This window comes from Oncorhynchus clarkii, chromosome 10, assembly GCF_045791955.1.
Source record: "Oncorhynchus clarkii lewisi isolate Uvic-CL-2024 chromosome 10, UVic_Ocla_1.0, whole genome shotgun sequence".
NCBI lineage: Eukaryota > Metazoa > Chordata > Actinopteri > Salmoniformes > Salmonidae > Oncorhynchus > Oncorhynchus clarkii.
The window spans coordinates 45,818,995-45,844,246 of NC_092156.1; the positions used below are offsets into that span (position 1 = coordinate 45,818,995).

The 25,252-nt window shown below is 43.5% G+C and overlaps 2 protein-coding genes across 2 annotated transcripts; both read right to left on the reverse strand.

Annotated features, from left to right (window-relative positions):
• Positions 1-1,723: 1,723 nt before the first annotated feature.
• LOC139418615 (palmitoyltransferase ZDHHC23-A-like) lies at positions 1,724-6,877 on the reverse strand. The gene is made up of 5 exons (XM_071168217.1): positions 6,726-6,877; positions 4,704-4,852; positions 3,912-4,583; positions 3,218-3,385; positions 1,724-2,892 (listed from the first exon to the last, which is right to left on the reverse strand). Exons 2-5 carry the CDS (start codon positions 4,820-4,822, stop codon positions 2,619-2,621), a joined length of 1,233 nt encoding a protein of 410 aa, XP_071024318.1. The 5' UTR covers positions 4,823-4,852; positions 6,726-6,877; the 3' UTR covers positions 1,724-2,618.
• A 7,370-nt stretch (positions 6,878-14,247) lies between these two features.
• On the reverse strand, positions 14,248-25,101 carry LOC139418620 (V-type proton ATPase catalytic subunit A-like). Its single transcript, XM_071168223.1, has 15 exons — positions 24,658-25,101; positions 23,996-24,077; positions 23,289-23,417; positions 22,909-23,123; positions 22,649-22,786; positions 22,379-22,530; positions 22,082-22,244; positions 21,820-21,928; positions 16,751-16,873; positions 16,529-16,643; positions 16,260-16,323; positions 15,966-16,169; positions 15,747-15,841; positions 15,469-15,640; positions 14,248-15,309 (listed from the first exon to the last, which is right to left on the reverse strand). Exons 2-15 carry the CDS (start codon positions 24,075-24,077, stop codon positions 15,217-15,219), a joined length of 1,854 nt encoding a protein of 617 aa, XP_071024324.1. The 5' UTR covers positions 24,658-25,101; the 3' UTR covers positions 14,248-15,216.
• Positions 25,102-25,252: the final 151 nt, after the last annotated feature.

Below are 25,252 nucleotides of genomic sequence, written 5' to 3' on the forward strand. Positions count from 1 at the left end.
AGGGTTCTACCTGGAACCAAACCGGGTTCTGCTATGGGGACAGACGAAGAACCCTTTTAGAACAAAAGGTGCCATCTAGAACCTGAGAGTATAGGTTAGCGTGAGACTTCCTATGCTTCTATGTCAGAACAACTTGGCGTAGCAGAAAAGGGTGTGTAGTGCACGCTAGCCTGGTTTGGAGCTTGGCGGAAGTATCTGTTTGTGTGTCCAAATAAAGGTGCTCCTTCAGAGTCCCAAGCGGGAAGGTTGTGAGAGAACAGCAGTACAGCCCAGCATCATCCTTCTGTGTCTCTCTTAACGTGTATCCATGCATCGTCGATATAATCCTTCTCCACGAAAACAGGGTAGTTTGTGTTAGAAACCAGAATCCTACGGCCATCTCACCTGTAAATCCCCCCTTCTCTAGACAGCTCGCAGAACCGTGTCACAGCATAACCAGTCTTTGCCGTGATGTTACCAGAAGTTCTCAACCCGGTCTGCAAAAGAACCTGGAGGGGGATGGATGTGTGGAGTTTAAATGACTGCTGTAGGTTATGACAATATTTGTGGATGATCTTATCGTGTGGAAGGATCTGACATCGACATACACTAACTTTTTGTTCTCTTTTCCCATGAAAAATTGTATTAGATTTTTTTTTTTCAAGTGGAATATTGAAAATGTTCCTGTTATTTCAGCTCTGTTTGAGTTTGTTCCTAATTGCTGTACATACTGCAGTTGGACAGTGACCCTGTTGATAATCTACTGGATTTCCAGTCTTTAGTTTGTTTACATCGTTAAGTGGTATTTGTTATTCATTTCTATGTCCTCTCCCACTTATGGAATTATAGCCAATATACTAATTAGCTCACAAACTTAAGCATATTCATACACTATAGAAACAGAATATACAATATATATATATATATATATATAAACTTATCACACCTAAAAGGAATTTCATATCTGTACATTATAGTGTGACTACAAAATTACAATGATGTTTTGCTTGAGATTAAGAATCAGTGGTAGACACATTGCAAGTGCATGAAGAGGTCAACTGTATAAAGTCATATGCCTGTGTGTTGAAACTATACTTTTCGGTATCGGCTGGATGAAGGGAACTAAGAGTCCCTGTTGATGCTATTTTAGCAATAAGAGGAAGAAGGATTGGTAAACTAACTGCCAATAACACAATAAACTGAACTCTGCCTAGCAGAGACAACTTTGTATTAGCAACTGATAATGATCAGAGTTTATGGTATTAAAGTTAAGGGACATCACCCTGGGCAGGATGAACCATAGTAGGGGATAAAAAAGGAAAACACCATCTTGAGAACGGAGTGTCTCGCTTGCAAATTACTGTAAGTGTGTACTCCGGGTTGCAATCCTTATTAAACAAACTAACCTCTGATCAAAGAAGTTTTCCTGTGGTCTCTTGTGTGCACATGGGGGAGAATTCCCTTACACAACATGTCTTATAACACATTTATCAACACTGAGTCTCTCAAGTTGGAATTTCGGTCTCTTACCAGAGCAGAGGATCAGGACGACCACTGGTGCAGTGGACCAGAAGTGGACGAGCAGAGACTTGTTCATAATGACACTCGTGATCTGAACTACATCAATGTTGAGGGTGATTGAGAACGTCTCTGAACAATATTCACTGACAGGAAATGACAGATTCAACGCCGAAGATTAAGGGGAGGATTTAAAACCAAGAAACATAAGGCACACCAGCAAATAAGAATTTGAGTTTATGAGAGGGACAGAGCATGTGCATATCTTCAACAGTAACCAAGTTCTCTCATTCTGTAGGTTTGTTGCGGTGATGCCACAGATGAGGCCTCCTGAGCTCTCTAGCCACTTTCTTAGTAAACCCAGAAGCCCTGGCCTACTTGCGTAAAGGTTGGCCCCCTAACCAGCATTGTCTCTCACTCTCATCAGTTGGATTTGATATGCTTTATTGGCATGATAAACAAGACAAAGGAAAATGAGTTTTAGTCTTCTACAGTGAACAGGATAGTTGAAATAAAATACATTTACTGTACATGCAAACTTAATATCAAATTGAACTATGTATGTGGGTGAGAGGAGGCTCATGTCTGTCACAGCTTTCTTCCCTTTAAAGTAATCTTCGCCTGTGTCACTTTAATGGTCAGGCACGCTAAATGTCAATGCGTAGTTTACAGTGTCATAAACATGTTCTCTAAGTCATGCGTGTCCATTCATCCATTGATATTTAGTATGCCATGGTTAAGAATCTTTACATCCTTTTGGAAAATCTAACATATTTGTCAGAGGTTAAAACTGTATTAAATCAAATAATTATTAAAAGTTTATTAAATATGCAGAGCAGCCCTTTATATTTACACCATGTTATAACTAATACTAATAGTCGTATCCATGACCACCTGGAGGAACATTGTTATTGTCTCTACCCAAGTGTTCGGAATATAGAGGTCTATTTAACGATTAAAAACAAACATCTCTGAGTTGCAATAAGTTTGCGTGACCCAAGGGCAGTTGAAAGTTCAGAGATGCTCACACAGCCCACCAGCATGGTAGAGGAAAGGTGTTTCTAGTTGAAACCCAGCAGTGTTGAACTAGTTGGGCAGAGTGGCATGGTGTTAAGCCAAGGCTAAACCAAGTCAGTGAGGGCAGAGGGGTGTCTATCTGCAGGTTCTCCCATGGTCAGGAATTCAGCCCAGTTCTGCCAGAAGCCACGTGAGTAGACCCCTGTGTCGACAACGAGGCCACGCAGGCGACTCTGGCCATTTTTCTTCCGCAGAGCAAGTTGTGCCTCCCGCTCCGTCAAATTGTAGCTGATATTGATAATTTGCAGCATCAGCAGGTGCAGCAGACCTCCTGTGACAATACTGCTGTACCAAGCACAGGTGAAGCACAGGGCTGAGCTGTAAAGACATCCGCATAGTTACACTTCGAAAACAACATAACACTTTCAGTTCTATTTCAGTTGGTTTAAGTTAAAATATTTTTTAAACAAAATCTTTTAGTACTTATTTCAAGTAACTCAAAACAGTTGGTAACTAGCCACTGGACACAAATCATTTTGGTTGAAACAACGTTGATTCAACCAGTTTTTGCCCAATGGGTACCTGGTGCCTAAAAGTAGGCAATGAAGTGGTGCTTGTTTCAATGAATCACAAATAAACTAATAAATTGTCATTTTGTTTGCGTGTACAATTTTTAACCAAAATACCAGGTACGGTAGTGTACCTGTACTGATTGTAGACACCAGGGCAGTAGAGCAGGGCGGTGAGTAGGTTCTGTCGGGGACACACGCTCCGCAGTACCAGACTGATCCCATACAGAGAGGTCAACAGAAAGAGGAGCAGGGTCAGCAGGAAGTTGCGATGATTGGCCTTGCCGACACAGCTGTTTATCCTGCCTCCGCAGTGACAGACACAACACAGACAATACACCCTCAGTTGAAATGACCAACTTCTGCTGTGGTAGCATGTGAAAGCACAATTAGTATGAATGTGAGGTAATGAGCACATACTCTGTGTCTGGTTGTGTATCTGGTTGTGTATCTATCTAAATGCCATAAGTAACAGATTGTCCTGGTTTGAGGTCGCCTCACCCTGCTGAAGGGTGAACCCCTGTGGGCCCTGCACATGTCTCTACAGCCTGGTCTGCTTTAGTGACGTCTTCTTGGCCTGACAGTGTGACACTTAGTGAGATCATGATTATGTGTAGAAGAGTATTGTTGAGCGGATATAAGTGTGAGGGTCTGAGAGATTAAAATATTGTGTGTTTTTGTAGTAGGGAAATGTAGGCAGATATGATAAGGTTTGATCACCTTCCTGTTGCAGAAAGCTATTTTTTATAAGTCATCCTGTTGTTGCACAAATAATAGCATAATAATACTCACGTCCTCCACAACAGAAAGACATTTAATGAAACCCACCAGATACAGTGGTGGTCCAGGCGCTGGACACAGCCTCCGCAGATCCGGCAATGCCCCGCCCGTGGGGGACGCACCACTTTGCACAGAGGACAAGTGCCCCCCTTCGCTGTCAGGGACTGTGTCTGCTGTTCCACTGGTGTGCCTGGGGATGCTGGCATCATCGACTGGTCCACTTCATTCTGAGAGGCAGAGTGTTTGTCAGGCAGTTGGCTTTGATTGGTGCTGTGTATGGCAGCTAGGGAAGGCTGCACAAAGCCTGGCCCCCTCTTAGTGCGCACAAGGGAGATGAGAGTGAGAACCACACCCGTTGTCACGGTCACAAGCTGCAGGTGACTTACATCCCCACGAGGTAAGATCTCTGTGACAAAGAGGAAGTACATGTAGGCTAGGGAGAAGAGCGCCAGGCTGAGGAAGAAGAGGGTGCGGCCCTTCTTCCGGTGTGTGGCGTAGTAGTACAACAGCACCAGGCCAGGCAGGGCTGTTAGAATGACCAAGCCCAACAGGAAGTGCAGGGCTGCCAGACGCAATAGCAGAGGAAGCAACACTAGAGCTGGGACCATGGAGAGCTCCACCCGCCTGTCCCCTGGTAACAGTCTCACCCTCAGCCGGTCCATCACTGCGCCAAACACAGGCAACACACAGTCAGGTTTCTGAGGCTCCCCCTTTAGCCACCTGGAAAAGACATGAGGTTAGGGATGACAGAGAGGGGAACACAGAGAGGGCAGGGGGTTAGACCTGAACGTGGACTGCTGAGTCCTGCCATGATCCTCCTCCTCATTCCACCCCTCTCACCTGCTGCAAGCTTCATCCAGATCGTCACAGTCACAGCAGCATCCATGTGGGTCTACGTCACACTCACAACAGCACATGGGATCATCTGGCTCTGGAGGCTTAAACTTCTCCCATTTCATTCTGGCTGTTCACGGATCCACTTGAAGGTCCTGTGCAAAAAAAAACTGCAACAGTAAAAAAGACATAGTCAAACTATTAATAGCTGTTCTCTGGGTGTGGTAATGGTGTGTGGAGAGTGGTCTTCATTCTTCATTCAGTGAAGTGCTTCAGTAATATGGACGGTGTTGGAAATCTTATTCCACCACTGGGGTTAAGGTTACACAACATCTTACATTTGCATGGTGACATCACCTTTGTCAAGGCCAGATGTCAACAGTTGCCTCCTATATGTAAAGCTATCTTGTTGCTTTAGTGGTGCGCAGGACTGATTCAGGGACTGACTGGCACACCAGATGAGGGGTATATCTGGGTGCCAATAATCAATCACAGTTGACTTGAGTACTATCTTAGACGGTCTAATTGATGGAGTTAAAGGAAACCGTTGTATTGATGGCGGCAGGGTAGCCTAGTGGTGAGAGCAATGGACTAGTAACCGGAAGGTTGCAAGTTCAAACCCCCGAGCTGACAAGGTACAAATCTGTCATTCTGCCCCTGAACAGGCAGTTAACCCACCATTCCTAGGCCGTCATTGAAAATAAGAATTTGTTCTTAACTGACCTCTATTTAAATAAAGGTTAAAAAAAGAAGGAAAAAAAAGACAGTTGTTCATCATAATGAAGACATCAAGGTTAAGCTATCTGAAAGGTACTCATTACACACTCACATTGACAGCACATGCACACACACACAAACCAACTAGGGATATGCCTACTAGACCAACATCTGCCTCATGAAAGTGACAAGAGGTTTAATAAACCCATTTTTTAGGTCGTTAATGGAATCAATTAAAATAGCTTTTGATTTTAACAAGTTTTACAATACAATTACTTTCCTCTAATATAAAATTGGCTTTTAGAAATAAGGCCACCATGTCCCTAGGGAAGACCTATCTGGGCCAACTAAACCCGGTTCTCCAAGCACGCCTATCATATGGGGAGATGGAACGTGCATTGTTGGAATGACTGCCAGTGTTGGCTTTGTCATCTGACATACTACTTCAAATATAGCCCAGCTCTTCAACAGTCTAAATATTGACTACCTACAATATTTTATGTCTTAATAAGTGAACTTAAAATAACTGTAGACTATAGGTCACATTTTAAAGGGAAAGCTGAACAAAAATTAATATCTTTTTTATTAACTAAATATGACAAATCAATGTTTCAATTCAATATTCTAAAGGAATGGGATACCGCATACCAATAAACACATTACTTTAACCCTTTAAACTGACTGCTAAACGCATCCCTAATCCCTAGCCTAGCTAACTTTAGCCAGCTAGCTAACGTTAGCCACCTAACCACCTAGCTAGAATTCGTAACATATCATACATTTTGTAACTAATTACTACTTTTAGCTACTTTTCAACTACTTAGCATGGTAGCTAACCCTAACTCTTTAAGATAACCCCTAGCCTAATGTAGCATATCATACTAAAGCAGTCAAATGAAATATATCATACTAAAGCAGTCAAGCTTTATATACCCTACCAAAGCAGTTGAATGTAGCATATAAAGCAGTAGAACATAATATATCATACTAAATATTCAAGATGTAGGATACTATACGTCCTACAATTCATATTATATTGTATGACCACTATGACCAATGTAATGTAACCTAATGTAAAGTAACATATTGTAATGAAACAAGCCCAGCGCGTCATCAACTGTGCCATAAAAGCATGCTCAATTGGCAGAGTAGATATCTGCGCTTATAAACCTGGGTCGCTACAATATCATACTACATGGAGTCGCACGGATTTTAGTCAAATATAATATGTTTTGCTTTGAGACCAGGTTGAAAATTGTGTGAATCTAACTTACCTTTTGAGAAAATAAAAATGGCATAGCCTACATTTACCTGGACTGTTGTTTTTTTGGGAGAATACACCTTTCCCTCGAAGACTAGGCTACAGATCCTTGTTATACGAACATCAATTATTTCTTATTTCATTTATGTTTTTCCTGTAATATATTTCAGACTTTCCCTGTCAAATAGGAGATCCGTTTCATCACACTAAAATAAACTTCGGTCCGAACTAATTACGTGGCGGCGAATTCCAGGTACCAGGGTATCCGGTAAGCGTTGGCAGGTGTGATATCCCTTTCAGTTAAAAACTTTTTTATCGTTTAATATCCTGTAATCCAGCAGTTTTAGGGGAAGAGCTTGATTATCTTCTATTCCTCATCATTTCGCTGGGAAAGCAACATCGGTCATTGAAGAGGAGCACACGGTTTATTATGAGAGGAGTAGCCTGATTGGGTTGGGTGACAGTATTGAAAAAGGAAATTGGCATGCCTTGCAGTGGCAGCCAGCGACAGCGTGTGGCAGCGTTAGGAGGTGGTATGCATTTCGCAGATTCTTAGGAGGACAGTGTCACCACTGCGCCGGGATAATTTGAATAGATCAAATGGTCTATTGGAATTGCAATACAGCATGGGGGATGGTATTCTTTTAAATGTGCTGATGTAAACAGGAGGCTAAACGCTTTGTTGGTCATTAACAAAATGTACTTGTTTCTCACCACATATCCCTTACCTCCGCTTAGTGCTGCATATGGCTGAGGCTGTTCGTCCTGCCAAAGTCAATGTTCTGCACCTGAGACATTGAATAACTTGCTTATCTATAATTTATCACAACCTGGTCTCAGAGCATTTTTTATTATTCTGTTCGAAAGCCGAGATGTTCCATTGAGTATGATATGTTACGTTTCGTATGGTATGTATTAATTTGTGGATGTCCATCACCCATTTCGTATGATATGCTACAAATTACAATTGTATTATATGGTACGAATTTACAAAAAGTACAATACATTAAGAATGTTCTAAATGTACAATATGTTACAAATTTGCAAAAATGAATTCTAGGTGGTTAGTTGGCTAGCGTCAGCTAGCTGGCTAAAGTTAGCTAGGCTAGGGGTTAGGGTTAAGATGAGGATTTAAGTTAAAGGGTTAAGGGAAGGGTTATCTTAAAGTGATAGGGGAAGGGTTAGCTAGCATGCTAAGTAGTTGCAAAGTTGTAATTAGCTAAAATGCTAAAGTTGTCTGTGGTGAGATTCAAACTCAGAACTTTTGGGTTGCTAAATGTATGCCCACCCATCCACCCCGATCAACCAACGTCTGTCTTATGTAAACATACCAAATGTAACATATACTAATTTGAGTGTCCCAGATTTACATTTACTATGTTACGTCTAGTCTATGAGACCAGGCTGTTTATCAAAGTCTGTAGAAAGACCTGATATTAGACTATACAGAAATTGCCTTCATTGAGCATAGAACTTACTTAATTGAGCATAGACCTCACCCCTGACATTACGCTACCGTCACCCTGTGCTGTCATGAGTTATAGGTCAACCACCCTCCTCTAGCCCTTGCTTTAATGGCCTTTAGTTACTCTGATACCATTTTGGTTTTACTGCTGCCAAATTGTTGGCTTGGTAAACTGGTGTGCTGTTTTCTTTTGCTGCCACCTTTGCCTGATGCTACTGTAGCTACATGAAGAGTGTGGGTATTGTTGACCATTTCCACAGATGATAATGCTGAGGTGTTAAAAAGACCAACAAACAGCCCTGATAATCTACACTGTTGAGTGGGGGTTAGTGGGGGAGCCAGACAGATGATATGCAGTCACCCAAGAGGAGGGAGTGGGAAGATCTGTGGTACAGCCCCACCCTTCGGCATCATATTTCCTTCAGCCAGCAATATGACCTCCCCCCCCCCCTCCACTCACAGAGAAGACTCTAGAAGAGTCAAGCGGTTGCCTGATGGGAAGCAGGAGTCCAACTCTATGTTTATCTATGCCCTGTGCATGTTTGTATAGGTAGAGTAATAAAGCAGTGCTTTCTAATGTAAATGGTCTGATACAGAGAGGGTGTGTGAGCTGAACGTTATACTCAAACTAAATAAAATGATAGTTGACTTTTGACAAATAAAAATGTGCATATTCAGAGGTGACTAATTATAACTCAAACCTAAATGGGGTGTCTGGGTGAACCAAGCCCCAGGCGTGTGTATCGCAACAATCAGCAGCCAACAACCAAAACAGGCATTGTATACCGACAGACAATTGTGAGTGCAACTCACAATGTACACAAACAACTATGTAATTTGTACCAGTTTACATGGATTTTGATTATAGGGTTATGAAAAAACATTATAATCATTGACGTGAAATAAAATGTTGGAAGTGTGCTTATTTAGATTTCACTATTATAGGCTGCTATAGATTTCATTTGTGAAAGAAATTCCCAATTATCACACAATATCCATGCACACACACACACACACACACACACACACACACACACATTACAGGTTAATTTGGATATTGGGAGACAGCTGAATCTTGTCTTTACAGTAATGTCCACTCTGATGATGCTGTGTAGACGGACTGAATCAATACACAGGATGGAGCTCCCTCTGCCCTATGCGGTATGCTCCCATTAGTCAAGCTGTAGTCCAGAACCAAGCAGCAGTTCAACTGCCTGGACCATAAGCTCAATCAGATACAGACTCTCTAATCTATTTTGATAGGGTTAATGCAGTCAGTCGCAGACAATAACAAAGGCAACGTCTGACTATTGTTTACAACTGTTGTCAGCAAAAGTAGAATGAACTAGTGTCGGCCTATGTGTAGAGTCATAATAGAGTTACGGAGGGTATTGTATGGCTTCTGCCTTTGTGTGAGGACTTAAAGCTACCACTGGAGGGCCCCAGATCCATGTGACATTTTAAATGTCATCAAAACATCTTCTTCTTCGTACAAACACGGGACAATACACGTTTTAAAAATCTGTATATGTGTGTGCTTGTGTCTTTCGGTGGGTTGGGTTAAACGCGGAAGACACATTTCGGTTGGACCTTGCGTGCAATTGACCAATAAAGTCATCATCTTAATGCAGTTCTTCCATGAGTGGCGTTTCAGTAAAGCAGCTTGATGTTAACCTTTCCTTTGATATCCCATCAAAATGTGAAGATAAATAAGGTATTGCTTATGCAAATCATTTCGATATGCAGCACATACTGTGGATCTGTTGTAAGTCCAGGTTTTATTTTTATTTTGACACTGTTAGATTGGCTGTGACGTCTCTAGGCTGTCTATTCTCAGATTATTTCGGTGTAAATCCTTAGTGTCCATGTTGTCTTTACTAGCAGAGTTGCATGCCAAGTGAAAGTGAACTGTTGGAAGGGCAATATCTGTGTAGAGGGTGTGTGTGTATGAGGGCATGTTAGTGGGTGAGGGTGTTAGGTTCTATGTGAGTGTGTTGGGTTGTCAGAGGGTCACCAGAGGGCGGGGGGCTGATTTAGAGGCACTCCTCTTCAACATATCTGTCAGTGCTGCTGAGATCTGAGAGGATTACGGGCCTCTTGTCTTTCTCCCGACCCCCGCTCATCCTCGCTCACCTACTGGTCGCCACACTTGCAGGTAAGAACTTCTGCTCACCCGTCATCTCACTCACACACATCATCACACGTATGTCCACACACTCAGACATGCACAAACATGTACACATAAGTATAAATACCAACCAGTGGAGGCTGGTGAGGGGAGGACGGCTCATAATAATGGCTGGAACGGAGCAAATGGAATGGTATCAAACACCAGTAAACCATGTGTTTGATGTATTTAATACTATTCCACCTTTTCCGCTCCAGCCATTACCACGAGCCCGTCCTCCCCAATTCAGGTGCAACCAACCTCCTGTGATACAAATACACATACATACACATGCACACAGGTGGACATACTAGTACCAACACAAACCGCAATCTCAACACATACTGTAGCAATGCAGGCCCAGAGATGAGAGACAGAGGCACTACCATAAAACCCACACCACGCCATACACACATGCTTTATTCTTACACTGATGGCATTGTTAATAATCAGTTATATCACTGTTATCGGCTACTCTATTAAATGTTCACTGTATGTTCACAATATGTTCACTGTATAGTATACTGTAGAATATACTGCAGGCCTAAGCAGCCTTAACAAACACTAGCAACCTTACATCAAATCAATAGAGTATGTTTGATGATTCAGGTGTTTTGTGTTTATCTGATGTGTTTGTCTAATGCCCCACAAACTTCTCTGAATTGATTTTGAATTTGTTTGGTTTCTGCCTGAATCACTCGTGTTGTGATGGAAAGTTTGTGCTGGGCCCTGTACCTCAGCACAGCAGCACAGTGATACTTTAATCCATGTGATTTTTGGATCTCTAATTTTAGAGAAGATTTAGTGTCACTACTCTACCCAGAATATTTTGAGCTGCCAGACTGGAGCTGTGTGTGTGTGTTTGTGTGTGTGTGTGTCTAAATTGTGCCTCTCTGTTTGACAGGGGGGGTTCTCTCTCTCTGTTTAGTCTGCAATGGTGCTACTCTGCCTAACCCCACTCAAGATGCTGCCCATACCAAAGGCCCTATAACAGACACAGTGGCAGTGTCAGCACTATCAGAGCCTGGCTCTGAGACAGAAAACACCTCACTGTCTACTGATGTCCCTACTGTTGTCCCGGTGGAGGAAGAGGGCCTTGTGGTGGAGGAGGGAGTTGTGGAGGAAGGGGGCCTTGTGGTGCAACAGCAGCCCGAGAAATAGAAGGCAATGTCGGGAGACGATGTGGTCTTCTCCTGCGTGCCGTCTGGATGTGACCCAGAGGGGATGGGGGTGCAGTGGGTGGTCCATGGGCACAAGGAGAGGCACACCATACTGGAGGGCAACCAGACTGGACAGGCACACCATACTGGAGGGCAACCAGACTGGAAAGGCACACCATACTGGATGGCAACCAGACTGGAAAGGCACACGATACTGGAGGGCAACCAGACGTCTGACGATGCGTTTGCAGGCCGGGCATTCCTCTCCAGGAACCCCACTGCTGGGGACTCATCCATGATGCTGAGGAACGTATCGAGAGTGGACTGCGGCGTTTACCACCGTCTCCTCATTCCCCATATATGGCACCACTGTGGATGGGAGTGGGACCAAGCTCAGCATCCACGAGGACCTGGGACAGTACTGAATGCTAGTGTGCTGCTTGAGGATACAAACTCAGCAGTGTAAAAACACATGTAGCCAGACGAAACAGAGTAACTGGGTCAGTTCTGTAAACTATCTGGACATGTATAAATAGAACTGTCTTGACACAAACCAGTTCAAAGCACATTGATATGAGTACAATATATGGCATTTGGCACAATTCTAGAGTAGTCTTTGTTGTTGTTCAGTTTGATTCTCACCAGGTCTCCCTCCATAGGTCAGAATGGTGGGCATCATCACGGCAGTAGTTGGTGTGGTGGAGGGGCTTTGCTCTGGGACATTGACGCATTTCAAAGAGAAGCTGCCATGCCTGAAGAAGTGAGAAGATGCTCTTGTCAGGTGAGAGAGTGAACTGTGGGTATGTATCCATGTGAGGGGAGGAAACCCCCCAAAAGAACGCGTCAAGTAGAATGAGATAATATACTGTATGATATTTGGCAGACACTTTTATCCAAAGCAACAAACAGTCATATATGTTTTACTTATGGGTGGCCCCAGCAGGAATCGGACCCCCGGCCCTTGGCATTGCTAGCACTGTGCGCTACTGGCAGCATACCACCCTGCATACCACTGCTGGCTTGCTTCTGAAGCTAAGCAGGGTTGGTCCTGGTCAGTCCCTGGATGGGAGACCAGATGCTGCTGGAAGTGGTATTGGAGGGCCAGTAAGAGGCACTCTTTCCTCTGGTCTAAAAAAATAAATATCCCAATGCCCCAGGGCAGTGATTGGGGACACTACCCTGTGTAGGGTGCCATCTTTCGGATGGGACGTTAAACGGGTGTCCTGACTCTCTGAGGTCATTTAAGATCCCCTGGCACTTATCGTAAGAGTAGGGGTGTTAACCCCGGTGTCCTGGCTAAATTCCCAATCTGGCCCTCAAACCATCAAGGTCACCTAATAATCCCCAGTTTACAATTGGCTCATTCATCCCCCTCCTCTCCCCTGTAACTATTCCCCAGGTTGTTGCTGTAAATGAGAACGTGTTCTCAGTCAACTTACCTGGTAATAAATAAACTGACTAAACCACACAGATAGCGCTGCCACTGGGACAGTTTGTTCATTTGGCAGCTTAGATGGAGAGGAACTGTAATTTATACACACAGTGTCAGACTAATATTGGCACACAGAACCAAATCTCTATGCTACTCAGTCTGTCACGAGAAAGACTATTGCCAGATAGACTCCGGCAATGAAACATTTAGAACGAACGACTGGGTCGCGTCTATAGATACAGAACAAAAAGACTGAACGACTGGGTCGAGTCTCTTGCAACCAAACCAATAGAACCCTAGATTTGTGACGGGACTATATATTGTGGAAGGATGAAATAGTATGAATAAATTCATAAAAAATTATGCTTTTACTTAAAATATGTCAATCATTATTTGAACATGTTGGTAACCCGTTGTATAAAAGTGATAATTCTCTCGAAACTGGTGTTTGGAGAATATATTGGCATAGTTTGCCCGACCTTGACTTCGTCTCGGGCCTAACAACACCCGTGCCAATATAACCTCCAAACACCGGTTTCTCGGGCATTATCACTTAAATTGGACCAACATCTAAAACCAAGTCAGCGGGTGGATGGTCTCTAGGTATGAGCATCAACCCCAATATAACTAATAGGACCCCTTGTCTTGAATTTGGTGAAACAGTTCCCCTTTATTTCCCGGTTTGTTCACGTATCAAAATAATTCACCTTCTCAGTGGTACAAGACAGATTTACTAACTTGCTACGGTTTCTGCCTGACTGCTTCTGGGCATATTTCTTCCAATCAAAAGTCAACCTCATCTTTGAGTGACCAACTCCATATCAGGACAATTATTTATGTTGTCCTGTGTGTTCCTTTTCAAAACAAAATGTTAAACCGTGGGAAACTGATGCCTAATATAATTACATTGCACGTTTGTTTAGGATTTATATAAACTGATTGATACAATTTCGAAAATACTTATTGTTTTCCAACTATTTTCAATTATTTACGTATTTTGGCTTCGCTATAAAGAAACAATGCATTCTTTCAATATAGGATTATTTTTTGAGGAAACAGCTACTATGATGATTGACTGCCCTCTAGTGGTTCAAATGGTTGCACTAGAAACAGTAACAGTATGAATAAGGAGCTTCTATGCCCATAACTTCTTTCCATTTTGGATTCATGCAAGAAATGTTAATGAAAGAATAAAAACACAAGTACATGAAAGATAAATATGGTTTGGGAAATGATTGTCCTTGGTGACATCAAGGTTGCTAGCTGTAATTATATCTTAGGCGCATGTCACCAATACATTTAAGTCAATATTATTTCACTATCTCCATCCAGAATAAAACACCAGGCATATTGTTCCCAATTCATTTATTTTCTTTAGACTCCATACAATACATGTGACATAAATATACCTTTGTGGAGACAACCGATTCTAACATACACACCATCTCCGTCGCACACATCCACACAACACAAAAACAACATTAACGTCAACAACATCAATATACCCAGAGAGATGGAATAGCAAAAATCACATCTGTGAGGCGGGGAGAGGAAGAGGGCCTCAACCTGAAATAAACAAGGTGCCTCTGTCCCTTTAACCATGTGTACATTCCCATTTTTGTTAACAATCTATTGTTGGTGGTCACACCTGGGAGATGAAAGTGACACTCCACTTGAGAGGCCATGTGTTGCAGCTAGTAGTTAAGTGCAAGTGTAGCACCTGATTGGGGCCCAATGTATATTGGCCTGCAATAAACGGCTGTAGTCGTGTGCTCATCATGGATGACGAGGGGGCTGAAGGGAGAGGAGCAGCACATCCATGCGATGTGGTCAGGGATGATGGTATTGTAATGTTAATAGACTAATGATGAGATTTGGTATCAATGAATTCAAGTTACATTTTTTAACCTTTATTTAACTAGGCAAGTCAGTTAAGAACAGATTCTTATTTACAATGACAGCCTACCCCGGACGACGCTGGGCCAATTGTGCGCCGCCCTATGGCCGGATGTGATTCAGCCTGGATACGAAACAGGGACTGTAGTGACGCCTCTTGCACTGAGATGCAGTGTCTTAGACCGTAGCGCAACTCGGGAGAAAATATTCCAGTAGCCTCATACAAGACAATATGGTGAAATAAAAAGAGCAAGGGTTGTAAACGGGGGGCTTGAACATAGTGTTGGAATGTAGAGGAATGAACACTTAGGAATGACTGAGGTGTGACGGTCACTGCAGCAAGGTTTCACAAAACAGGGGCCACTGAGATACTGCACGGCACAGCACAGGGACTGGGGGGCCTCAGAGGGGAGGTGAGAGCTCAGTCCTCCAGGGTACGGAAGGCGTTCTGCATGTCCTCCAGTAGCTGGGCGTAGTCTGCTTTGATTTTGACCTCGCCCTCCTTCACTGGGTCCTGAAACAACAGAGGTATACAGAGACACTGGGTTTAGGAGACACAGCGAAATGCAATAACACTCAAAGACAAAGTCCAACATTGGATGTGCAAAGAAGACCAGAGGTGGTAGAGGGATTGGGGAAGTTGGTTAAAGCAATAGGCGGAACAAGCATGTACCTTGAACTTCATGGAGCTGAGCCTGTAGAGGACCTCTCCCATGTGCTCCCGGATCATGGACCAGGTGATCTTGTTGTCACTCTGAGCCGTGGTCTCGACTGCATGTCGCGCCAAGTCGTAGAACGCAATCGTATTGGAGAGGATGCCCACCGTTTTGTAGAAAGGGCAGAACCTTCAGGAAGGGGCGAAAAAGTCAATCAATTAATCAATACGCGCATAATAACCGACGATTAAGTCAATGTAGTATGTCTATGACACACAGATGTGTGTGTATTTACCTGTCGTATGGAGTATAGCCATTCTGCTGCAGGAAGTCATCCTTGAGTAGTTTAGCAACCTCCAATGTGATCTTGTCGGTCTCAGCGAGAGATGCCTGTTGACATGGCAGGGGGCACAGAAATGAGTGCATAGTGCGTGCATACACATGCTCACCATCAACCTAGGCCGTATGTATAAAATCGACCCATAACCTTTATTCACATTGGCCCCTGCCTCACCTTTCCCACAAGCTGCACAATCTCAGCCAGATCCTCCTCCTCCTGCAGGATCTCCTTGGCCTTGGTGCGAAGCGGCACAAACTCAGGGAAGTGCTTGTCGTAGTACTCGTCCAGCGCCCGCGTGTACTTGCTGTAGCTGATCAGCCAGTTCACTGAGGGGAAATGCTTTCTCTGCGCCAGCTTCTTATCCAGACCCCAGAACACCTGTCAGATGGAGATAAAAACAGGAATGAGGAGTAGGAAGGGTACAAGTTTAAATTGTCCAAATTTTAATATATACAATTGAGGCATTACCTGTACAATACCCAGCGTAGCTGAAGTAACAGGATCCGAGAAGTCTCCACCAGGGGGAGACACACTAGGGGAAAATAACAAGGCCAAGTTATTCAGACACTACAGTCTGCCATCACTGTATCATACTGTATGTTCCAATGAGGATTACACTACATGGTCCAGGTATCTGGTGTTGCAGGACTGGTACAGGTCAGAACCCGTCTGACTCTTAGAGTCAGGAGGGAGGGTGATAGAGGTTCTCCCTGCTGGTAGAATGATGAGGTACTCACGCTCCAACAATGCTGACGCTGCCCTCTCTCTCTGGGTTGCCCAGGCACTTCACCCTGCCAGCACGCTCATAGAAGGAGGCCAGTCTGGCTCCCAGGTAGGCAGGGTACCCGCTGTCTGTGGACAAGCAGCACACAGAGCTCTGACAGGCTCAAAATGGCAGACATGTTGCTGTGATAGGTTTAGACAACCATCCTCCATTGCTATTTGCTCAGTGTACTCACCAGCAGGCATCTCAGCTAATCGTCCTGAGATCTCCCTAAGTGCCTCTGCCCATCGGGAGGTGGAGTCGGCCATCATACTGACATTGTAGCCCATGTCTCTGAAGTACTCGGACAAAGTGATTCCTGCAGTGGCACACACAAGTAAGACTCAAAAGCACAGAATCAAGAGTCAATACAAGGTTATGAGTGAGTGGTGACTCATCCCCCAACCGTCTAGAACAAAGGAGAGAAATTAGCACAACTACCAACAAAAATGATTTACAACTATAAACTCCAGCAATACTGAACAAAAATATAAACGCAACAAGTGTTGGTCCCATGTTTCATGAGCAGAAATAAAATCACAAAAAGCAAATCTCTCATATTTTGTGCACACATTTTTTAATATCCCTGTTAGTGAGCATTTCTCCTTTGCCAATATATTCCATTCACCTGACAGGTGTGGCATATCAAGAAGCTGATTAAACCGCATGATCATTACACAAGTGCACCTCGTGCTGGGGACAATAAAAGGCCACTAAAATGTGCAGTTTCGTTTGGCACACTGACTGCAGGAATGTCCACCAGAGCTGTTGCCAGAGAATTGAATGTTAATTTCTCTACCATAAGCCACCAACGTTGTTTTAGAGAATTTGGCAGTACGTCCAAACGGCCTCATAGCCGCAGACCACATATAACCACGCCAGCCCCGTGACCTCCAAATCAGGATTTTCCCCCTGCAGGATGGTCTTAGACCAGCCACCCAGACAGCTCATGTAACTGTGGGTTTGCACAACCGAAGAATTTCTGCAGAAACTGTCAGAAATGGTCTCAGGGAAGCTCATCTGCATTCTCGTCGTCCTCACTAGGGTCTTGACCTGACTGCAGTTCAGTGTCGTAACTGACTTCAGTGCGCAAATGCTCACCTTCGATGGCCACCTGGAGAAGTGTGCTCTTCACGGAGGAATCCCGGCTTCAACTGTACCAGGCAGATTACAGACAGCGTGTATGGCGTTGTGTGGGCGAGCGGTTTGCTGATGTCAATGTTGTGAACAGAGGGCCCCATGGTGGTGGTGGGGTTATGGTATGGGCAGGCAGAAGCTATGGACAAGAACACAATTGCACTTTATCGATGGCAATTTTATAACACAGATATCGTGACGTGATCCTGAGGCCCATTGTCGTGCCATTCATCCACCGCCATCACCTCATGTTTCACCTCAGCCCCATGTCACAAGGATCTGTACACAATTACTGGAAACTGAAAATGTCCCAGTTCTTCCATGGCCTGCATACTCACCAGACGTCACCCCATTGAGGATGTTTGGGATGCTCTGGATCGACGTGTAGGAAAAAGTGTTCTAGTTCATGCCAATATCCAGCAACTTTGCACAGCCATTGAAGAGGGGTGGGACAACATTCCACAGGCCACAATCAACAGCCGGATCAACTCTATGCGAAGGAGATGTCGCGTTGCACGAGGCAAATGGTTGTTACACCACATACTGACCGGTTTATTTCAATTGACTGATTTCCTTTCCTTACATGAACTGTAACTCAGTATATATACAGTGAGGCAAAAAAGTATTTAGTCAGCCACCAATTGTGCAAGTTCTCCCACTTAAAAAGATGAGAGGCCTGTAATTTTCATCATAGGTACACTTCAAATATGACAGACAAAATGAGAAAAAAATACTGAAAATCACATTGTAGGATTTTTTATGAATTTATTTGCAAATTATGGTGGAAAATAAGTATTTGGTCAATAACAAAAGTTTCTCAATACTTTGTTATATACCCTTTGTTGGCAATGACAGAGGTCAAATGTTTTCTGTAAGTCTTCACAAGGTTTTCACACACTGTTGCTGGTATTTTGGCCCATTCCTCCATGTAGATCTCCTCTAGAGCAGGGATGTTTTGGAGCTGTTGCTGGGCAACACGGACTTTCAACTCCCTCCAAAGATTTTCTATGGGGTTGAGATCTGGAGACTGGCTAGGCCACTCCAGGACCTTGAAATGCTTCTTACGAAGCCACTCCTTCGTTGCCCGGGCGGTGTGTTTGGGATCATTGTCATGCTGAAAGACCCAGCCACGATTCATCTTCAATGTCCTTGCTGACGGAAGGAGGTTTTCACTCAAAATCTCACGATACATGGCCCCATTCATTCTTTCCTTTACACGGATCAGTCCTGGTCCCTTTGCAGAAAACAGCCCCAAACCATGATGTTTCCACCCCCATGCTTCACAGTAGGTGTGGTGTTATTTGGATGCAACTCAGCATTCTTTGTCCTCCAAACACGACGAGTTGAGTTTTTAACCAAAAAGTTATATTTTGGTTTCATCTGACCATATGACATTCTCCCAATCTTCTTCTGGATCATCCCAATGTTCTCTAGCAAACTTCAGACGGGCCTGGACATGTACTGGCTTAAGCAGGGGGATACATCTGGCACTGCAGGATTTGAGTCCCTGGCGGCGTAGTGTGTTACTGATGGTAGGCTTTGTTACTTTGGTCCCAGCTCTCTGCAGGTCATTCACTAGGTCCCCCAGTGTGGTTCTGGGATTTTTGCTCACCGTTCTTGTGATCATTTTGACCCCACGGGGTGAGATCTTGCGTGGAGCCCCAGATCGAGGGAGATTATCAGTAGTCTTGTATGTCTTCCATTTCCTAATAATTGCTCCCACACTTGATTTCTTCAAACCAAACTGCTTACCTATTGCAGAGTCAGTCTTCTCAGCCTGGTGCAGGTCCAAGATTTTGTTTCTGGTGTCCTTTGACAGCTCTTTGGTCTTGGCCATAGTGGAGTTTGGAGTGTGACTGTTTGAGGTTGTGGACAGGTGTCTTTTATACTGATAACAAGTTCAAACAGGTGCCATTAATACAGGTAACGAGTGGAGGACAGAGGAGCCTCTTAAAGAAGAAGTTACAGGTCTGTGAGAGCCAGAAATCTTTCTTGTTTGTAGGTGACCAAATACTTATTTTCCACCATAATTTGCAAATAAATTCATTAAAATCCTACAATGTGATTTTCTGGATTTTTTTTCCTTCTCATTTTGTCTGTCATAGTTGAAGTGCACCTATGATGAAAATTACAGGCCTCTCATCTTTTTAAGTGGGAGAACTTGCACAATTGGTGGCTGACTAAATACTTTTTTGCCCCACTGTGTGTGTGTGTGTATGTGTATGTGTATGTGTATATGTGTATATGTGTATATGTGTATATGTATATATATATATGACCGATTTCCTTACATGAACTGTAACTCAGTAATATACAGTGCTTTGCGAAAGTATTCGGCCCCCTTGAACTTTGCGACCTTTTGCCACATTTCAGGCTTCAAACATAAAGATATAAAACTGTATTTTTTTGTGAAGAATCAACAACAAGTGGGACACAATCATGAAGTGGAACGACATTTATTGGATATTTCAAACTTTTTTAACAAATCAAAAACTGAAAAATTGGGCGTGCAAAATTATTCAGCCCCCTTAAGTTAATACTTTGTAGCGCCACCTTTTGCTGCGATTACAGCTGTAAGTCGCTTGGGGTATGTCTCTATCAGTTTTGCACATCGAGAGACTGACATTTTTTCCCATTCCTCCTTGCAAAACAGCTCGAGCTCAGTGAGGTTGGATGGAGAGCATTTGTGAACAGCAGTTTTCAGTTCTTTCCACAGATTCGATTGGATTCAGGTCTGGACTTTGACTTGGCCATTCTAACACCTGTATATGTTAATTTTTGAACCATTCCATTGTAGATTTTGCTTTATGTTTTGGATCATTGTCTTGTTGGAAGACAAATCTCCGTCCCAGTCTCAGGTCTTTTGCAGACTCCATCAGGTTCTTCCAGAATGGTCCTGTATTTGGCTCCATCCATCTTCCCATCAATTTTAACCATCTTCCCTGTCCCTGCTGAAGAAAAGCAGGCCCAAACCATGATGCTGCCACCACCATGTTTGACAGTGGGGATGGTGTGTTCAGGGTGATGAGCTGTGTTGCTTTTACGCCAAACATAACGTTTTGCATTGTTGCCAAAAAGTTCAATTTTGGTTTCATCTGACCAGAGCACCTTCTTCCACATGTTTGGTGTGTCTCCCAGGTGGCTTGTGGCAAACTTTAAACGACACTTTTTATGGATATCTTTAAGAAATGGCTTTCTTCTTGCCACTCTTCCACAAAGGCCAGATTTGTGCAATATACGACTGATTGTTGTCCTATGGACAGAGTCTCCCACCTCAGCTGTAGATCTCTGCAGTTCATCCAGAGTGATCATGGGCCTCTTGGCTGCATCTCTGATCAGTCTTCTCCTTGTATGAGCTGAAAGTTTAGAGGGACGGCCAGGTCTTGGTAGATTTGCAGTGGTCTGATACTCCTTCCATTTCAATATTATCGCTTGCACAGTGCTCCTTGGGATGTTTAAAGCTTGGGAAATCTTTTTGTATCCAAATCCGGCTTTAAACTTCTTCACAACAGTATATCAGACCTGCCTGGTGTGTTCCTTGTTCTTCATGATGCTCTCTGCGCTTTTAACGGACCTCTGAGACTATCACAGTGCAGGTGCATTTATACGGAGACTTGATTACACACAGGTGGATTGTATTTATCATCATTAGTCATTTAGGTCAACATTGGATCATTCAGAGATCCTCACTGAACTTCTGGAGAGAGTTTGCTGCACTGAAAGTAAAGGGGCTGAATAATTTTGCACGCCCAATTTTTCAGTTTTTGATTTGTTAAAAAAGTTTGAAATATCCAATAAATGTCGTTCCACTTCATGATTGTGTCCCACTTGTTGTTGATTCTTCACAAAAAAATACAGTTTTATATCTTTATGTTTGAAGCCTGAAATGTGGCAAAAGGTCGCAAAGTTCAAGGGGGCCGAATACTTTCGCAAGGCACTGTATATATATATATAACCAAAAGATGCATATCTGTATTCCCAGTCATATGAAATCCATAGATCAGGGCCTAATGAATTTATTTCCATTGACTGATTTCCTTACATGAACTGTAACTCAGAAAAATCTTTGAAATTCTTGCATGTTGCGTGTATATTTTCATTCAGTGTTGTAATGTGATTGCCTGGTACCTGTGTAAATGGAGGCCTCTCTAGCAGCGACAGGCATGTTGGAAGTGTTGGCCACTAGCGCTGTTCTCTTCATGATACTTTCCACCTTTCCATCCACTTCCATTGTAAGCTATGGAGCAGGGAGGAACACCATTAATCAGACTGAGTACACATCAAACTGGTGATCGGCTGGCTATACCAGACACCCTAGTAGTGAAATTCCCTGTAATCTCATGAACCACGTCATCAATTATTACAATTTGACACGCGTATGGCCACTAACCTCAGGGAAATCTCTCAGCACTTCAGACATCTCATTTCCACGCTCTCCGCAGCCCACATAGATGATGACATCACTGTTGGAATACTTGGACAGGGACTGTGAGATCACAGTCTTGCCACAACCAAAGGCTCCTGGGATAGCGGTGGTGCCTCCCTGGACACACCTGTGAGAACAAGCACAGAGCCAGAAGCAGATGGCTTTTTAGAGGGTTCACTCCAAGGAAGTGTCAGGAGGAAAGGACATAAAATGGAGTGAGTAGAAAAAAAGGAAAATAAAGTAGAGATAGGTATAACTCACGGGAAGAGAGCATCCAACACTCTCTGGCCAGTAAGCAGGGGGTGATTGGCAGGCAGCTTCTCTGTGACCGGGCGAATCTGTCGCACTGGCCAGACCTGGATCATGGTAAACTTCTCCTTCAAACCCTCAAACTCCAGTTCCAGCACCACATCCTGCCGATACACAAACACAATTGACCAAAACAGAGATAAGAGAATGGGATTTAAGCCGTTCACATCCATTTTCCATTATTCAGCTGCAAAGACATTTAGTAGGCGGAGGGTGACTCACATTGACATCATAGTTTCCAGGAGGGGCCACGTAGGTGACAGTGCCTCTGCTCCGGGGTGGGAGCATCAACTTGTGCTTGATCAGGGAGTTCTCAAACACCGTGCCATAGATATCCCCACCTGTTATGTGACTGCCGGTCTGAGGTAGAGATGGACAGGGGGAGGAAGAGGACATAATATGTAGATTTAGGAGTTGGATCATATTTCAGTGGGGACACACCTTACACACACACTCACAATGAAAATACATTGTTTTCTTACTCGAAGACTCTGGCCAGGTGTAAACTCCCACTTGAGGTCACGGTTGAGGGCCCCAATGTTGACTCCTCTAGGGATATATATGCTTTGAGTGAGGTCATTGATGTCTTTGAGGGGACGCTGGATACCATCAAAGATGGACCCCATGATTCCCGGCCCCAACTCTACAGACAGGGGCTTTCCTGTCCGAAGGACAGGGTCTCCGACAGACACTCCAGCTGCGGCGTACATTCAGGAAACCTAACCACATAGCCTATATGCCCGATAAGAGGAAAGGCTAGAACACATCGGAATAGAAGTACACAAGAGTAAGTGAACCATCAACATTAAGTGAAGGTGGGTGTAACTGTTTAGCAGTGAGCAGGTATGACTGAAAAGGATACAGGTCTCTTCGTAGACCTGAATGGTTGCCATGTCTCCCTCCAGCCTGATGATCTCTCCCACCAGTTCACTGTGGCCCACACGCACAAGCTCATACATGGCCGCTCCTGCCATGGCGGTAGCTGTCACCACTGTTGGTTAAAACATGTTAGACAAAGAACAGAGGACAGAAAACATGTTATTTGCGCGTGTGAATAGTGTTATTAACCCGGCTTTAAGTACACTGGTGTGTATGTCAGTTTGTATTTTCAATGCCGACGCAATTCACACGCGACTTGTACAATATGTAAACAATGGCTGAGTTTAGCCGAAGCACAGACCAAACGTTGTCCCACGCAATCAGCTGGCAAATTTCACAAGCACTTCCAGCTGATTACGAGGGAACGCCGTTCGGTAGAAAACAGTCAGTTACATTCGGTTAATGTTTACATATTGTGCACCGCGTGAAATGCGTCAGGAGATGGAAAATACAAGCAACAGAACATTCCGGCGCCGCAAAATGTCAGGGTAACCACGGGAAAGTGTCGTTTACCCATCTCCACTTCCTACCACCAAAAGGACCAACAGCATGGACAACCGTTAAAGTAAGTTTACATATCATTGTATTCAACATTCTGGCTTGTAGAGACTATCACGTCTTTTTACGGACACTTATTTCAGACTGATATCCATGGAGTAACCATAGTAAAAGTCTAATGTTTAGACAAACCTGGCCCAGAAACTCCATGTACATATCCAAACTCGCTTTCCCTCTCCTCATCACGGATTTTAGGAAGCTTGGAAGTGTCCATCTGCAAAGTGTACAGAGGAAAATCAGAGAGATCAATCATGTGACACTTCACTATAATCATGGTGCATGACACTTAGCTATATTACTTAACTTTTTCAACAAATCAAATTACTTAATGGATTTAAAATAATTCACCATGAACACACAGAATCAAAACACATTTCATTAATTGGTAGAGACATGCATGTAGCTAGGTAAACTAGCTTGCTCAGGTCCTAATACCTGACCCGAGAGCTTTTCTACCATCTGCTTCGCAAAAGCAGGAAACAAACCAGCTAGGATTCATGAAGCTAATTAATTAATTAGCCTCTACATACCATATTACAAAGCAACAAAAAAAAGTATGAAACGCAGTTTGTTGTTTGTCACAAACAAGCAAACCATATAACGTTAGTTACTAGCTAGCTAACCTAGTCGTAGAGTCAGTCAGGTGACACTGACAGACCAGAAAGGTAACAGCTAACGTTAGCTAGCTAAGGTTAGCTAATCTGCGTGGTCTATCATCATTTACTAGCCAGTTGCAATGAATTGACATTCATGTTAGCAAAATAAGTTCGAATAATACGATTCGGTTTGATTACCTTTTCTTACTGTGCAATGTTCCAGGGCCCTTAAGAAAATGTATTTCCGAAGGGGATGAGCCGTGATCAGCTGACCAACGCAAGACTATCTTGGGAAACAATTACCATTTTGGCTCAAAGCCCTGTTTTACATTAGGATAGACGGGCTATGGGAGTCAAAATGGCGTAACAGCGCCACAGTTGCAATCCTTTAGCTCGAACGCGGCTGTGGCTGCGTTCTAATATCCTTGAGATTATTTCCTCAATGACATGGTTTACAAGGATACAGTCAGAGTCAAACTATTTCTTTGCATAGCATCTTAGTCAAATTATATACTCTATTTTTACCCGGTAAATTGACTGAGAACACATTCTCATTTACACAAACAACCTGGGGGATGAATGAGCCAATTGTAAATTATTAGGTAGCCATGATGTTATGAAGGCCAGGACACCGGGGTAAACACCCCTACTCTTACGATAAATGCTCATAATCACTGCCCTGGGCAGTGTTGCCAACTCCTCAGTAAGGAAAGTAGCTATTGGCTGTCCTAAAAGTCGCTAAATGACGATATTGCCTAATTTGCATAATTGGCCATGTGCATGTAATTGCTGT